At 38.5% G+C, this 16,228-nt stretch overlaps 1 protein-coding gene across 1 annotated transcript in view; it reads left to right on the forward strand.

Moving 5' to 3' along the window:
- Positions 1-11,842, forward strand: part of RC3H2 (ring finger and CCCH-type domains 2) — a 52,459-nt gene extending 40,617 nt beyond the window's left edge. Inside the window, 10 exon segments of the mRNA XM_032308511.1 lie at positions 193-626; positions 1,247-1,417; positions 3,451-3,597; positions 3,948-4,161; positions 4,597-4,681; positions 4,953-5,034; positions 5,121-5,255; positions 5,517-5,624; positions 5,722-5,870; positions 6,508-11,842. Coding sequence (XP_032164402.1) covers positions 193-626; positions 1,247-1,417; positions 3,451-3,597; positions 3,948-4,161; positions 4,597-4,681; positions 4,953-5,034; positions 5,121-5,255; positions 5,517-5,624; positions 5,722-5,870; positions 6,508-6,703 — 1,721 coding nt within the window. The 3' untranslated portion in view covers positions 6,704-11,842.
- The last annotated feature ends 4,386 nt before the right edge of the window (positions 11,843-16,228 follow it).

Below are 16,228 nucleotides of genomic sequence, written 5' to 3' on the forward strand. Positions count from 1 at the left end.
CAGTTTAACAAAATAGTGAACTTCAGTGAATTTTCATGTAGTAGTGTCTTGATTTCTTTCTAAAGCAGGGGTAATTAAGTAAGGTTCAGAACTTACTTTCTTTTCTCACAAAGCTACTTTAGACTTAAACCTTTGTAAAATGTTGGATTTTACTAAGATTACGTTAAATATTCCTCTTTTCTGATTTTCAAGGGTACTACCCACCACCTCCAACGGTACCAGCTGGTGTGGCTCCCTGTGTTCCTCGCTTTGTGAGGTCCAGTAATGTTCCAGAGTCCTCCCTCCCACCTGCTTCTATGCCATATGCCGATCATTACAGTACATTTTCCCCTCGAGATCGAATGAGTTCTTCTCCTTACCAGCCGCCTCCTCCGCAGCCATATGGACCAGTTCCCCCAGTACCTTCTGGAATGTATGCTCCTGTGTACGACAGCAGGCGCATCTGGCGCCCACCTATGTACCAACGAGATGACATTATTAGAAGCAATTCTTTACCTCCAATGGATGTGATGCACTCGTCTGTTTATCAGACATCTTTGCGAGAAAGATATAACTCATTAGATGGGTATTATTCCGTGGCTTGTCAGCCACCAAGTGAGCCAAGGACAAATGTGCCTTTACCAAGGGTAAGTGATGATGGAAATAGGAGAGTGCTACTGTAGTGTAGTGGGTAAGAGCCTGCTGTCACACTTGGTGTCATACCACCCAGGTATAGGTTTCTGGCTCCTCCACTTAGGAACTGTGTGACTTACAGAAGTTGCTTGACTTCTCTGCATCAGGTTTCTCAAGTTTGGTAGCAGGGATAGTAGTACCTACCTCATAAGGCTGTTGTGAGGATTAAATCAGAAAAACAAAGCCCTTAGAACTGGACCTGATACATATTAATGCTCAATAAATGTTATGCTTGGATAGGAAACTATCCTATGATGGGAAAGTAAAAAGAACTCTCCAGAATAGAAGGGCAGGGCCTATTTTCAGTATCCCATGCAGTTAGAAATGACTTCCCTAAACCAGAAAAACTGAGTGCTCGGATATTACTTTTAACATCACTGGACTCAGTATTAACCCTTTCCTTTAAATGTGTGAACAGACTAAGGTGACTTCCTTACGGTTTCTTTTTTTTTTTTTTTTTTTTTTTTTTGGTCCCGGTGATATAATAAACTGTTAACATTATTTCCACAGAGCATAGTTACATTTATTTACTGCTCCCTAGATGATTAAGATTGTTTCTTTTATCCCCCCTTAGGAACCTTGTGGTCATTTGAAGACCAGTTGCGAGGAGCAGATAAGAAGAAAGCCAGAGCAGTGGGCACAGTACCACACTCAGAAAGCAGCTCTTGTCTCTCCAACTCTTCCTGTGGCAACACAGTCACCAACACCACCTTCTCCTCTATTCAGTGTAGACTTTCGCACTGATGTAAGAAAGGTCTTAATCACTTGACGTTGCAAGGACAGATCAGACACCTGACCTCAGAGCACTCCTTCAAACCAGCCTTAGCTGTGGTGGCCATTTTGTAGTGGTTTGGTGTACAGTTGAGTCTGCTTAGTTCTGTGAACACTGAGTATGTAGTGAGCCCTGCAGTTAGGCATTGGCAGACTCCGGAGACTGTGAAGTCACAGTCCTCTTCCCACCAAGAACTGAAAGTCTTCCCAGCAGTGTAGTTCTTACTATTTTTCTGGTTTTAATTAATAAGATTTATATCTGCCATTTATTGAGCACCTACTTGTGCCAGGCACTGTACTAAGCATTTACATAATGTTTATTTAATTCTCACAAAAATCTTAGGGGGCAGGTATTAAATCTGTATTTTTTTAAGGAATCTTATTCAGAGAAATTAATTTGTCCAGGTAGTAAATTCATCCTGTAAGTAGCTGGGATTGAAGTCCTAGTCTAGCAGAAGCATTTCTTCCCTACTTTACAAAAGGTGCAGAAATGCCTACTGTTTTATTTGTACAGTTTTACATCACTGTTAACTGTTGTTCTTCTCACAAAACAAGTTTTTGTACTAGGATCAATTCAGTGTGCCCTGTGGTTTTCAGTACTTCTATATGTAGAACAAATCATTACTTTTTGAAATTTCTCTAGTTGGGTTTATTTCCCATTTCTATAGGCTCTCATATAAAAAACTCATTAAAATTTTACTGTGAAAAATTTCAAATGCGTGAAAAGTAGAGAGGATAGTAGATAATAAACCCCATGTACCCATCACCGCTAATTATATACTCAGCCAGTCTTGTTTCATTTGTATCCCTTCTTCCCTCTGGATTATTTTGAAGTAATCCTAGGCATCATATTTTCTTGTCCATAAATATTTCAATAAAACATTGAATTTTTAAACTAGATCCAAATTTCTCATCAAAGTTAGACTTTTTTAGGGTGCCTGGGTTGCTCGGTTAGTTAAGCATCTACCTTCGGCTCAGGTCATGATCTCAAGGTTCTGGGGGCGAGTCCCTTATTGGGCTCTCTGCTCAGTGGGAAGTCTGTTTCTCTGTCCTTTCCCCCCCACTGTTCTTTCTCTCCAGTAAATAAATTTTTTAAAAAATCTTTGAAAAAAACTTAGACTTCTTCAAAGCAGCTGAACATCTTGACAGTAGTGTAATAGAGTTGCCACTTGCTTCATACAAAAATATATTTACACTTTTTTATATTATGCTTTAAGAAATAAGTATTTCCCCGAGGAGCCTGGCTGTAGAGCCTATGACTCTTGATCTTGGGGTCGTGAGTTCAAGCCCCACATTGGGGGTACAGATTACTTTAAAAAAAAAAAAAAGTATTTTGTTGACACTCAGCTCCACTGCTTCCCAGCAGTATGACTTCAGATAAGGAATTTAACCTTTTTTGGCCTTGGCTTTCTGTATCTGTACAATCAGTAAACTAGATTTAGTGATTATTACAACTTTAATATTTTGATCCTATAATAATTCTGACAGTCCCTTTAAAATTTGCCCACTTTTTCTTCTAATTCCAAAGAGCTGCCTTTGAGGTTTTTTGGTTTTTTTAAATTTAATCCTGCATGGTTCATCAGTTATATTCCCATATTTTTAATGTTGGTCTCTTCTCAGGAGAATGATAAACTGGTACTACAGGCTGTGGTTTGTGTATGTGTTTTCTTTTGCTTTTTTCAGTTTTTGGAGCACCTGGTCTACGTTTGAGTCATGCTGTAATTTTTTGTTGATTGGTTTTGACAGTAGCAGTCAGGGGTTTCTTATGAGTACTGAAAGGACACAGTAAAAAGAGAATTCATTCTCTTTTCTTCTAATGAATAATGTAAACACAGACTATAGATACTACTTGTTACTTATGACAGTTTTTTATATTAATTATTGAAGGTTTAATTGTTCACTGTGAAGTCCTGTATATTCTATAATTGTTACTTTGTATGAGTTACATGTTTGTAAGTTTAAGATTTATACTAATTAACTATGCCTTTTTTTTTTTTTTTAAATCAGTTCTCTGAGAGTGTGAGTGGTACAAAATTTGAAGAAGATCATCTTTCTCACTATTCTCCCTGGTCTTGTGGCACCATAGGCTCCTGTATAAATGCCATCGATTCAGAGCCCAGAGATGTAATTGCTAATTCAAATGCTGTATTAATGGTATGATTTGGGGGGGCAGGAGGATATCATGCATGTTGACTCAAGTTTTAGAGTGATTGAGTGCTTTCATCTTCATATTGCATATTGAAGCAATATAGCATATTGTTGCTATATAACTCCTAAGTAGCAGAGTTACATTTAGGTAAGTCTGAGATAAATTGCATTTGATGTTTAAATTATTTGAGCATAGTTCAGTTGTTTAAAATAGATGTTGGACTACCACTGACATCTATAGCTAGTGTTAAATTTACCAGAAAACTTAATTACATGTCTTTTGAAAGCCTATATCTATATTACTAACTGAAATAATTGCTAGCAGTCCCTTTATTGATTTTCTTTGGTTTTTGTAGGACCTGGACAGTGGAGATGTTAAGAGAAGAGTGCATTTATTTGAAACCCAGAGAAGGACAAAAGAAGAAGACCCAATAATTCCATTTAGTGATGGACCTATCATCTCAAAATGGGGTGCAATTTCCAGATCTTCACGTACAGGTTACCATACCACAGATCCTGTCCAGGCCACTGCTTCCCAAGGAAGTGCCACTAAGCCTATCAGTGTATCAGGTAATCCCCCTTACTAATACTGATACGTTCTAACACTGTGCTTTTTAAACCTCATTTTGTGAGGTACCGAACATTTCCTTCCATTAATAATCACAGGAAGCTCAGATTTAAAGCGTTTAGCCTGGAGAACATGGCTGGCTGGATAAAATAGGGGTTTTTTTTTTTTTAAGATTTTATTTATTTGACACAGAGAGAAAGAGTGAGAACAGGAACATGAGCAGGGAGAGGGAGAAGCAGGCTTCTTGCTGGGCAAAGAGCCCGATGTGGGGCTCCATCCTAGGACCCTAGGATCATAACCTGAGCCAAGGGCAGATGCTTAACAACTGAGCCACCCAGGCGCCCCTAAAATAGGGATCTTTTCTTAAAAATATATGTTCATATTTATATACTAATTTTTCACTTTTGTGATCATTGTTTTTTTCTGCATTTCTGTAGATTATGTTCCTTATGTCAATGCTGTTGATTCAAGGTGGAGTTCATATGGTAATGAGGCCACATCATCAGCACACTATATTGAACGGTAATTAGTTACTCTTAATTCTCCTGGATTCTCTTCTCAGACTGCATGTTCTCCTTAGAGTATAGTTCCTACCTCCCCAGTTATTCATGAAGTATGCTCTGGTGATTTTAGCTATATAACAAATTTCTGAAAAAAATAATTTACATTTGGAATGACAACTGAAACTCTCAGGGTTGATCCATTACTGAAAACATGCATGGCATATGGCCATATGGCTTTAGTTGCTTCATCAGTTTCTTTTTTATAACTGTAAACGTGTTTCTCTTTAAAGGGACAGATTCATTGTTACCGATTTATCTGGTCATCGAAAGCATTCCAGTACTGGAGACCTTTTGAGCATTGAACTTCAGCAGGTAGGCTCTGTGTTGCTCAGCTTTGAGTTTTTTAAAAAATAAAATGGTGGTTGGAAGCTAATTTTACTTTTTTTTCTTTACTGTAGGCCAAGAGTAACTCACTGCTTCTTCAGAGGGAGGCCAATGCTCTGGCCATGCAACAGAAGTGGAATTCCCTGGATGAAGGCCGTCACCTTAGCTTAAATCTTCTAAGCAAGGAAATTGAACTGAGAAATGGAGAGGTAAAGAAACCGAACCTCCCACCTTCATACTTAATATATTGGCTTTTTGCTGTTGTGTTGGTTTCTGCCATTACTTAGTGCATGTTAGTGTGCCTTTTTCTGGTGGATGATTGCTTTAAAAACTCAGAATAGAAATAAAATTGTAGTACCAGATTATTTTATTATTCAATCAATTATTTCAGTCTTTGGGATTCCTATTTTAATCTAAAAGGGAACCCCCAGCTTCCACAGGTATAAAGTCATAATTTTTCTTAATTACAGAGTGATTATACAGAAGATACAAGCGATACTAAGCCTGATAGGGATATTGAGTTAGAGCTTTCGGCACTTGATACTGATGAACCTGATGGACAGGCTGAACAAATTGAAGTAAGTACCACAATTATATATTGAGGAGGCTTTATTCCATTGGAAATGAAAGTACAAAGTGCCTTCATAGTGAAGGATTAATGTTTTATTTCCTTAGGAGATCCTGGACATACAGCTTGGTATCAGTTCTCAAAATGATCAGTTGCTGAATGGAACAGCAGTGGAAAATGGGCATCCAGTCCAGCAGCACCAAAAGGAGCCGCTGGAGCAGAAGAGACAGAGTTTAGGTGAAGACCATGTGATTCTGTGAGTGTTAGACAGATAATTCCTCACCAATGGACATAGGCTGTGAATATTGAAAGAAAAACAGATACAGTATTAAATGCATTTTTGGCTTTATCCTATGAGGGGAAGACCCTATGTAATAGGACAATGACTGGGTCAGTCTGGATTTTTAGGAGAGAAGAGGTAAATTTGAATTAACAAAGTAGCCCATTTAAGTCGCCTGAAACTTGATTTTTGTTCGGTTAAAAGTTTGTCCCTGTGCTCCAACATCAGGCCTTACTTTCTCAGTTTGGTATGCAGTCTTCCAGATGGCAAAATGGAGAATTAAAACCTAGATGTAGGATTTCCCTTTTTAAAAATTATGTTAAGATATTCTTGGGTTTAATATTACCATTTTATATAATTACTGCCAAGAAATATGGGTTAGTCTTGAACTTAATAGTGTGTTGGCCTTAAATTAACCAGTATTTTAATTTCTTCAATACGATTTTTGGAAAATGGGACTTTTTTTAGTGAGCGCTGATCCTTTTTAGTGATAAAGACCTGCCTTTGCTAGGAGCTCTTAAGGTTTATTACAACTTGTATTAAGCATGTATGGTTATTCTTCAAGTTTTCACTTAAAGCTAATTTGTTTTCAATGTCATTTATTTTCTCCCAGGGAGGAGCAAAAAACAATTCTGCCGGTAACTTCTTGCTTTAGCCAGCCACTCCCAGTGCCCATTAGCAATGCAAGTTGCCTCCCCATCACCACGTCTGTCAGTGTTGGCAACCTCATTCTGAAAACTCATGTTATGTCTGAAGATAAAAACGACTTTTTAAAACCTGTTGCAAATGGGAAGATGGTTAACAGCTGAAAGGAGGTTCATCTTTCAAATTTGTGACCATACCATGGAAGCATTTACACTAGCTTTTTATATATATAATATATATTATATAATGTATATTTTTTTTAAAAAAAGATATTACTGGGGGCATCCATTTCCTGTGGACTCTTTGATACTTCAAGCCCTCTTGCATTAGCATTATGAAAAAAAAAAGAAAATTTACTTTACTAGGGTAACACGTTCACTTTCCAGAAGTGATTGGAATTTGGACATTTAACTTAAGCTTCAAGCAGCTTTTTATGAGTTTGTAGCAATCCGGTGCAGTAACTGAGCCATTTCCTATTTTAAATGGCTTCTATAGAAAATTAACAACTCAGTTATTAAACTAGCAGGATCCTACAATGATACATCTAGTGAAAGTAGACTTAATTAACTTATTTATTTCTATTTTATGTTTTGCTGAGAGAAATTTCCATCTCATTCCAGCTGCTTTATCTTTTTCATGGAACTTTGCATGGATTTTTCTTTTTCTCTCTCTCTCTTTCTTTCTTCTTCCTTCCTTCCTTTCTTTCTTTTCTTTCTTTTTTTTTTTTTTTTTTACTTTGAAGAGTGGAGTTAGACGTTCTTACCATAGAATTTTACAGGGTTATATACTAGCTTTCTTTACTGCATTATATGTAGGAGTGTGGTGCAGTGCTTTTATCTGTAGCATTGAAATTTTTTTTAATTTTCCATTTTTCAAGAATAGTTTCTGCTTTGTTAATATTTATACACAGGCTACTTGTTGAAGTAAGTAATTAAATATATAACCAAGTGCCTAAGTCTTTCAGCTGATGTACTAGATATTAAATTCTCCTAAGTTATGCAGAATCGTTTTTACAATTTTGATAAATTATGCACTAATGTAACGGCAGTTTTTTAAAATGCAGATTTAAGCCTGTACATTATTGAATCTGATGACTTGGCAAAAGAATCAGGTGCTTTCAGCTTTCTTGAGAAAACCCTGTATGTAGCGTTTGCACTGACTAACAAGATGGTATTGCTGTTTTTTTTTTATTTAAACTAATTAATTTGGATGTTCATTGCAATATCTTAGTTAAATATTGTTTATTGTTACTTCACGTTGGGGTTTAATTTTCCTTATTTTCTGACTGTTAGGTTAATAAGACTTTGAACCATGTAATAATAGAACATTGGCTAACCTTTATTCATACTTAAAAACACAAATAATTTCTGCCCTGCTAAATGTGACTGAAAAGTGTTTGGACCTGGCATCTGGAAGTATGCAGTATGTTCAACCAGCCATGCCCCAGATTTTTGGGAGGTATATTACTGAAACCTAAATTTCAGTCAACATTTGGAAACAAAAGCCGGGCATTCCTTATTGGTGATCTTACCTATAGTTTGTCTCTTTGTTTCCCCCCCCGGTTTCTTTGAGATTAGTTTGACTTTTATTATTTTTTTAATTAACTTCTGTGAAGTTGTTTACTCTGAAAATTGTACTGGAATATTTTAAGCCAAGCTGATCTTTCACCAGGTGTACTGTATGTAAGGGCTTTTCCTGCTAGCAAGATGCTTAAACAGGATCATGTTATTGGTCGTCTGAGCTATTTAGTTGTTTTACAAAACCACAGCATTGTATCAGATAAGATTTTGATAAAAAGTTTTGTGCACATTTCCAGGGGCGGGAGGGTTGACATTTCCCTGAAATTTCTTGATCAGAATGAGTAAATACTGGTGTTTGATAACCTGTCTTAATGAACATGCTCATAAGGTGACTGATAAGTTGTAAATATACCTGAGAAACAAAGGGGTAGTTTTGATATTCTGGTGTCAGTATGGAAGATCTTACACATTTATTTAATATTCAGATGTATGAAGATGTTTGTTTGTAGCATAACAGCACAGTAGCCTTGACTTCGTTTCCTTCGGTTAGTACTGTACCTTTTTGCCATGGCCAGTGCTCCCTATCCCTACAAAGACATTTTATTTATTTCGCTCTGTAACCTGAAATGAATAGGAACAAGAGTTTTAAACCATGTTACATTAACTTATTTCTGACATTATAAATTAGCCTAGGATATTACAAGAACATGATTGTTATATAATTTATATCAGAACCCTTCTATAAATATGCGCTTATTACATTTAAAATGCTTCCAATGTACTTTATTTGCTGTTTGTATTTCCAAAAAGGATATGCAAACCAGTATGTCTATTTCATGGATATTTAAATAGTGAGATCTTCCATGTTGAAGGTAATGTATTTTTTTTTAAGATTTTAAAATTGCTATTTTGTTACAAAATAGAGACCTATTAACAGTTTGAGAGCTCCTTATGTGCCCTCAGGGAAAGAACCCTCTGTGCAACAGAACTACGCAAAACATCTTCAGCACGTTCTGAGGGTGAATATATACTACATAAATTGATCTTGTGTATTTAACCTTATCTTTTTAATTTTAAAATTGAAATTTTGAAATTTGGTTGTGCTCTGCTGGAGGGGTTTGGGATAAACTGCTTAGGTGTTTGCCTACTTGTCCAGTGAAATTACATTTGCATCAGTATATGTATATACCTGCCAACCTTATTGGTATGTCTCAGAACATTTATATTAAAATAATGCTTGTCTTGCAGCAGGTGATCCCATAAGACAATAACTACCTGTTCTTAAAAACTTACTCTCGTTCTCACTAACAACATAGGAATTGTTTCTGTGTTGGGATTATTCTGTATTGCATCCTTAATCTGTGTAGTGGCCATCTTCTGTTTCTCACGGTGGTTTCACATAAGGAAAGACATTGGTTCTCTGCCCCTTTAGAAGAAAGAGCAATTTTTCTGATCCTTCAAAGAGTTACTCCCTGATGTCATGGAGGAGGAAAAAAATTATAAATCAGACCGAGGATATGACTTTTTAAAATTGGGTGCATTCCCTGTCATTTGACCCTTTACCAACATGTTGTGATGTACAAATATTTGGAGTCAGTATATAAGGCAATAGGAGAGGAAAGGTGTGATGTTGGTAATTAAACTGAATATGGTGCCTGTGGTCTAATTAGGAAAACATAGTCTGAGGTCTGGAAAGTGGGAAAGTGGTGGGGTGTTTGTTTTACTTTTCGTGGTTTTGTTTTTCCGTTTCTAAGTCCCACTCTGGAGGCTGTGGGCCTCGTTCAGATTCTGTGAATGTAGCCTCAGTAGTTCTCTTCTGTAGCGTGCAGTTCATTTTCTAAAACCTGAAAAAGTGATATATGTATTTCATCTAGTGGGCACCTGAGCAGAGCAGATTCCCTTGCCTTTCCTGCCATGACTTCCTTTCAGTACCATCTGATAAGCCAGTGTCATGCGTGGAGTTTGTGTGTTACAGTCTGCAAGAGAAGGTAGTACTTCACTGGGTCAGTGGCACTGATTTCTTCCTAGTAGTTACTTACTCTCACAGAGGATAAAAGAAACCTCACGTCCTATACGAGAACTGAAATATCCCATTTGTATGGATCTAGTCACTTTCACTCAAATTTTGAGTTGATTCTAAGTATATAAAGCACATCCCAATTTTATATACTGCCTGGAGAAAATTACAGGATGCACAGCAATTTCTAGGAATTTAAAATGGGATCATTTAAACATTTGAAAACATTGTTTTAAAAACCATCTAGCTTGCTCTTGCATTTTAGATGTTAAAGCCCATGTTGTCTAGTTGACAGGAATGGAATTGTAATGATCAGATTCAGCATGTGATTTCAACTTTGAATCTGAGTATTTCTTCCCTAGCTTCTTTGTGTCATTTTCTGAGCAGACCGTCACCACTTATTGGTGACTGAGCAGTTAAAGGGAAAAGTTGCATTGCAACTATGTATTAGTTTCCTGGAAGAACTTTCCTTGTGTTTTAGTGATTGAAGAGTGTTGATGGGATCACTTACTGTAACTCCTTCATAAGAACCCCTTCTGCAAGCAGAACACAAATAAACTCGCTCAAGGAGTATCCCATTTTCTGGATAAATTGGATACATTTGCTAGTTATTCCTTTATACTAGCTAGCAGTTCCTTTGTATCCCTTTGCTGGCAAGGGAATACAAGGAGTCAAGGCCACTGATCAGAACACCCCACATTTGAGTGGAGTCTTATTTCTACTCCAAGAGCAGTTATTCCCCCCAATCTGAAATTGGCAACTTTTTTCTTTTTTTTTTAAATAAAAATTCAAAAAATATCCTCAAACCAGTGGAACACAGACACTGGCTGCACTTAGTACTGCCAAAAGCCAAGGTCATTTGCATATATTCCATCAATCTGTCGAGAATTAGGCCTCACTTTATAACCCAAGGCATGGAAGTGCATGCATTCTCTTAGCTGGGCAAACAATTATACTGTAGTTGTGATACAACACATGTGGCTTCTATTTGTACTGCACATATCCACTGTACAGCCACTTGGGAGTATCGTGGTTAGCTTGCAGCAACTGCTGTCTGCATTTATACTGTTTATTGCATATTCTTTTCCCTGGAAGTGAAAGAGAAATGTTTTTCTTGTTGCATTGATTACATTTTATAAATTTGCTTAGCTGGAAAGTTTGGGAAAAGAGGCCTGTTTGTCAATTGTACAACCGATTGTGAAGCTCTAGTGTGAATATTTTTACGTCTGTATTAGACATTTTCTTTGCAAATCTATTGTTCGATTGAAATGTAAATGAAATTAAAGATGGTGTACACCCATCATGTAAAAAGCAGGCACCATCTCTAAGATGGATTTAATGCTCATTTTTAAGGCATATACTCAGCTTCTATTTAAAACTATAATTTAAAATAATTCTGTACAATGAAATGGGGACTATATATGGGAATAAATTCTATTCCATTTATTTCAATTTGAATTTCCAAATTGTAATGTTTCCCTTTGTGCTATAGGAATAGGATTAAATGGGGGAAGGCTAGGATTTATAAGGCCTGTATATGGGGGGAGGGCAGAGATGGAACAATGAGGGTTGTGATGATAGTGAATAGCAAAGAGTGAATTCTGTGTGTTTTTGCTGTAGCACTGAAGTGAAGAGATATTAGCTTTGGCTGTTCACAGAATAGAGCATCATGATTTTCAGTGTTTGAGAGAAAATTGATGGAAAAAGTTTGCAGTACTTGACATGTATTTGCATGCACAAAATAAAATTATTTGTCCACCTTAAAAGTTGTTTTAGTGTCAATATTAAGTTCATGGTGCATTTTAGTTATAGTTATATCCTTGGTATACTGTTTGGCTTAAATGAGCTACCAGGATACTCCTTGAGATTTAAATAATCACCTGCCTTGGGGTGCCTGGCTGGCTTAGTCGATAGAGCATGGGACTCTTGATCTTGGGGTTGTGAGTTTGAGCCCCACAGGAGGGGGGAGGTTGTACTTAAAATTAAAAGGTTTTTTTTTCCTTTTCTTTTCTTTTTGAGATGTATTATTTGAGAGGTTGGGGCAGGGGGAGAGAATCTCAAGCAGACTCCCCACTGGGCGTGGAGCCCCATTTAGGGCTCCCATCTCACAACCCATGAGATCATGACCTAAGTTGAAACCAAGAGTCAGATGGATACTTACCCAACTAAGCCACCCAGGTGCCCCTAAAATTAAAAATCTTTAAAATAGGGGCACCTGGGTGGTTCAGTGGGTTAAGCCTCTGCCTTCATCTCAGATCATGATCTCAGGGTCCTGGGATCAAGCCCCACGTCGGGCTCTCTGCTCAGCAGGGAGCCTGCTTCCCTCTCTCTCTCTCTCTGCCTGCCATTGTGATCTTGTGATCTCTCTCTCTCTCTCTGTGTGCCAAATAAATAAATAAAATCTTTTAAAAAAAATTGTTTAAATAAATAAATAATCACCTACCTCATGCATACATTGCCTGGGAAGGATCTGAAAGAATGACTAGACTAGGGAGATTGAAGTATTTTACAATGCAGTCAGTCAATTCAATTATTCAAATACAGATAAAGTACTTACTTTTTTTTGTTGTTGTTTAAATTTTTTTAGACATTTTATTTATTCATTTGAAAGAGAGAGAGCACAAGCAGGAGGTGTGGCAGAGGGAGAGGGAGAAGAAGACTCTCGGCTAAGCAGGGAGCCCAAGGCAGGCTCGATCTCAGGACCCTGGGATCATGACCTGAGCCAAAGGCAAATGCTTAACCGTCTGAGCCACCCAGATGTCCTCAGATAAAGTACTTTCTATATGGGAGATGACATAGATAATACTAGCAGATCACACTCTAGAGGAGGAATGAAATAGGACAAATTCATAAATAACTAATATGTCATAGAAGTACAAAGACACTTCTGTGGAACAGATAATGGCCTGAGTGCATCGAAACACCATTTTCACTGGCCTTGAATAGTTGTACTCATTCACTCAGCTGATAATTGTAAGCCCCAGTCTGTGCTGGTTTTTAAAGGTCAATAAAACATGAAGCCTTCCTCTGGAAGCTCATAGTGTGAAAAATGGGAAAGACAAATCTGAATCTGCAGCTCAGGGAGCGATGTTCTAAGGTAGGGTGTATGGAAACTTCAGAAGGGAAACTATGGGGCAGGTGGTAGTGGGGGTAAGCCAGGAGAGAGAATTCTTTGAGAAATGATCCCAGGCTAGACTTTGTAGGCTGAATAAGAGAGAGGGAAAACACCCTGAGCACCTACTTTACCTTCACAGAATCCATTCTGTATCTTAACAGTCCTTCACTGTAGATCTTATGATCCCTAATTTTGTATCTGAGATGTTAAGTAACTTGCCCAAGACCTCCTAGCTAGAAAGTAGTGGAGTCCGAATTCAGGACTCAAGTCTGTTCTACCTTCCCAAAGGTAGTGATGGTGGGGGTTGGAACCTGTTTTAGCCATGTTATAGTGGAAGGAGTGTTTAAGGAATAACTAACTCTTAGAGCATTTAACATGTTCCAGACAGTTCTAAGTTCTATAGGTACATTAAAATCTAGGACCATTACTGTCACCATTTTATAGATGAGAAAACCAAGGCAGACACCTTCGCAAATTTGCCTGAATTCACATGGCTAGATGAGGTAGGTAGGAATCTCTATGAAGGACATTGAATACCATCATAGAAACAGGGAGTCTTGGAAGTTAGATGATCTGAACAATCTGGGATTTTAAAAAGATCGCTTCAGTAGTAGAGTGAGGTGAAGCTAGAGGTAGACTGGCGGGGAAGCCAGGTCAGCAGTCTTGGTAAGAAGTGTTCAGAGCATGGCCCACCAAGGATGGAGGGTAAGAGAGGTGGATCTGAGAAGCAGGAGAGAGCAATTGACAGGATTTGTTGTAGAGAAAAGATAATTGGACATCTACACATTACAGGAGATCAGATCTGGCTGAGAGTCCCAGACCTCATTGCTGAGAAGAGTGCTGTATTTGTGAGACGTGTAATCTTGTGTAAGCCGGGGAGTGACAACTTAGATCAGGAGGAGGAGAAAGAACCAGGGATAGTGGATCCAGGCAAAGGAGAGGAAACTTAAGGAGATGAAAGTCCAGGAAGATTTTATTTCCTTTATTGTACCTATTGGCGTAATTAGCATTCATTTTAACAAAGAGGAAGTTAAAAACCTTAATTGAAAATTCCGCAGTGCAGTGGTTCCAAACTTATTTGCACATTGCAATCACCTGGGCATCTTTTAAAAAATCCCAAAGCCCAGGGATGCCTGGGTGACTCAGTCATTAAGCGTCTGCCTTCAGGTCAGGTCATGATCCCAGGATCCTGGGATCGAGTACTGAATCAGGCTTCTTGCTCAGCAGGAAGCCTGCTTCTCCCTCTCCCACTCCCCCTGCTTGTGTTCCCTCTCTTGCTATCTCTCTTTCTCAAATAAATAAACTCTGAGAAAAAAAATCCCAAAGCCCAGAACATACCGACAGACTAAATCACAATCTCTCCATCTCTCAGGGTGGGACCAAGGCATCTGCCCTTTAAAGGTCCCCGAGTGCTTCCAATGTGCAAAAAATTTGGGAACCACTGCTGTAATGGATGAAGATGGATTTGGGACCTATCTTACCCAAGTTCCTAAATAATATCCACTGTCAAATGTTCAGGCTGGTATGGTTCTTAGAGACATTCAGCAGATACCTTAATGAGAATCTACTACACACCAGGCCTAAAGGATACAGGAGTGAACTAGTCCCTAACTTCATGAAACTGACATTATAGATGGAGGCATAGACAAGAAACAAATAAAAGGTGAATTTAGATCATGAGTCATACAACCAGAGTGAATATAATACAGTTAACTGATGGGATTTTGTAAGGTGGGAGTGGTAATTCTCAGGACTGTAGACAGTTTCAGGTAGGGCAGGCTGCCAAACATCCCTGTCTGGATCCCTGATAAACTTCTCAAACTCAACGTGACTAAGACAGAGTTTCTGGGATTCCTACAGTCTTCAAACCTCCAGTCTGCACCCCACTCTCCCCAGCCCCCGCCATTTTTGTTACTTTCCCCTGGATCACTGTCCCTCTCACTTAGTCCAGCAACAAATCTTGCCAGTTCTAGCTTCAAAATACATTCCGAATTTGACCCCTTCTCACCACTTAGGTCTGAGCCACAATGATCTGTCACCTGAATTAGCCTGAAGAACCTCCTGCTCTCTCTGCTTCTGCCGTTTCCTCTGTTCAGCAGCTAGCGTGATCCCTTTAAACTGTGAAGTCTGACCATTTCACTCTTGTGCTCAAAACCCTTGAGCGGCATCATCATCAGGGTGAAAAACAAGGCCTCTCTTCTCTGGTTTTTTGCTCACTATGCTGCAGCTGCACTGGCCACTTAGGTGCTCACCACACGAGGCATGGTTCCACCGTAGGGCTTTTCTGCTTATGATTGATTCTCTAAGGACAAATGCTTCCCCACCCTCAGTGGATATCTTCATGATGAGATTCTCCCTTTCTTTTCTTTTTTTTATTTAATTTTTTTTTAAGGTTTTATTTATTGACAGATCACAAGTAGGCAGAGAGGCAGGTACAGAGAGAGGAGGAAGCAGGCTCCCTGCTGAGCAGAGAGCCCAATGCAGGGCTCGATCCCAGGACCCTGACATCATGCCCCGAACTGAAGGCAGAGGCTTTAACCCACTGAGCCACCCAGGCGCCCTGAGATACTCCCTTTCTTAAGGTCTTCACTCAAAAGTCAACCTCTGTGGAAACTGGATGGAGAGCCATGGCGGGGCCTGGGTACCTATTTAAACTAGATGTTTTAACCCAAGAGACCATGAGTTCAAATGTTCTTTTTTTTTTTAATTATATTCTGAAGTAGTTATAGATTCACAGGAAGTTGCAAAAATACTAGAGGACCCATGTACCCTTCACACAAGTTTCCCCAATGATAGCACCTTTCATAACTATAGTACAATAGCAAAACCAGGGAACTGACATTTGTAAAGATCCACATACCTTATTCCGATGTCATCAGCTTCACATGCACTCATTTGCGTGTGTGTGTGTGTGTGTGTGTGTGTGTGTGTGTGTCTAGCTCTTAGCACATGCAGATTTGTGGAACCACCACTACTCCCAAGTTAAAAGAACTGAACGACAACAACAAAAAAGTAAGCATCTTTGCTCAACAATCCC

This window comes from Mustela erminea, chromosome 12 (assembly GCF_009829155.1).
Source record: "Mustela erminea isolate mMusErm1 chromosome 12, mMusErm1.Pri, whole genome shotgun sequence".
In the NCBI taxonomy this organism is placed as follows: Eukaryota; Metazoa; Chordata; class Mammalia; order Carnivora; family Mustelidae; genus Mustela; species Mustela erminea.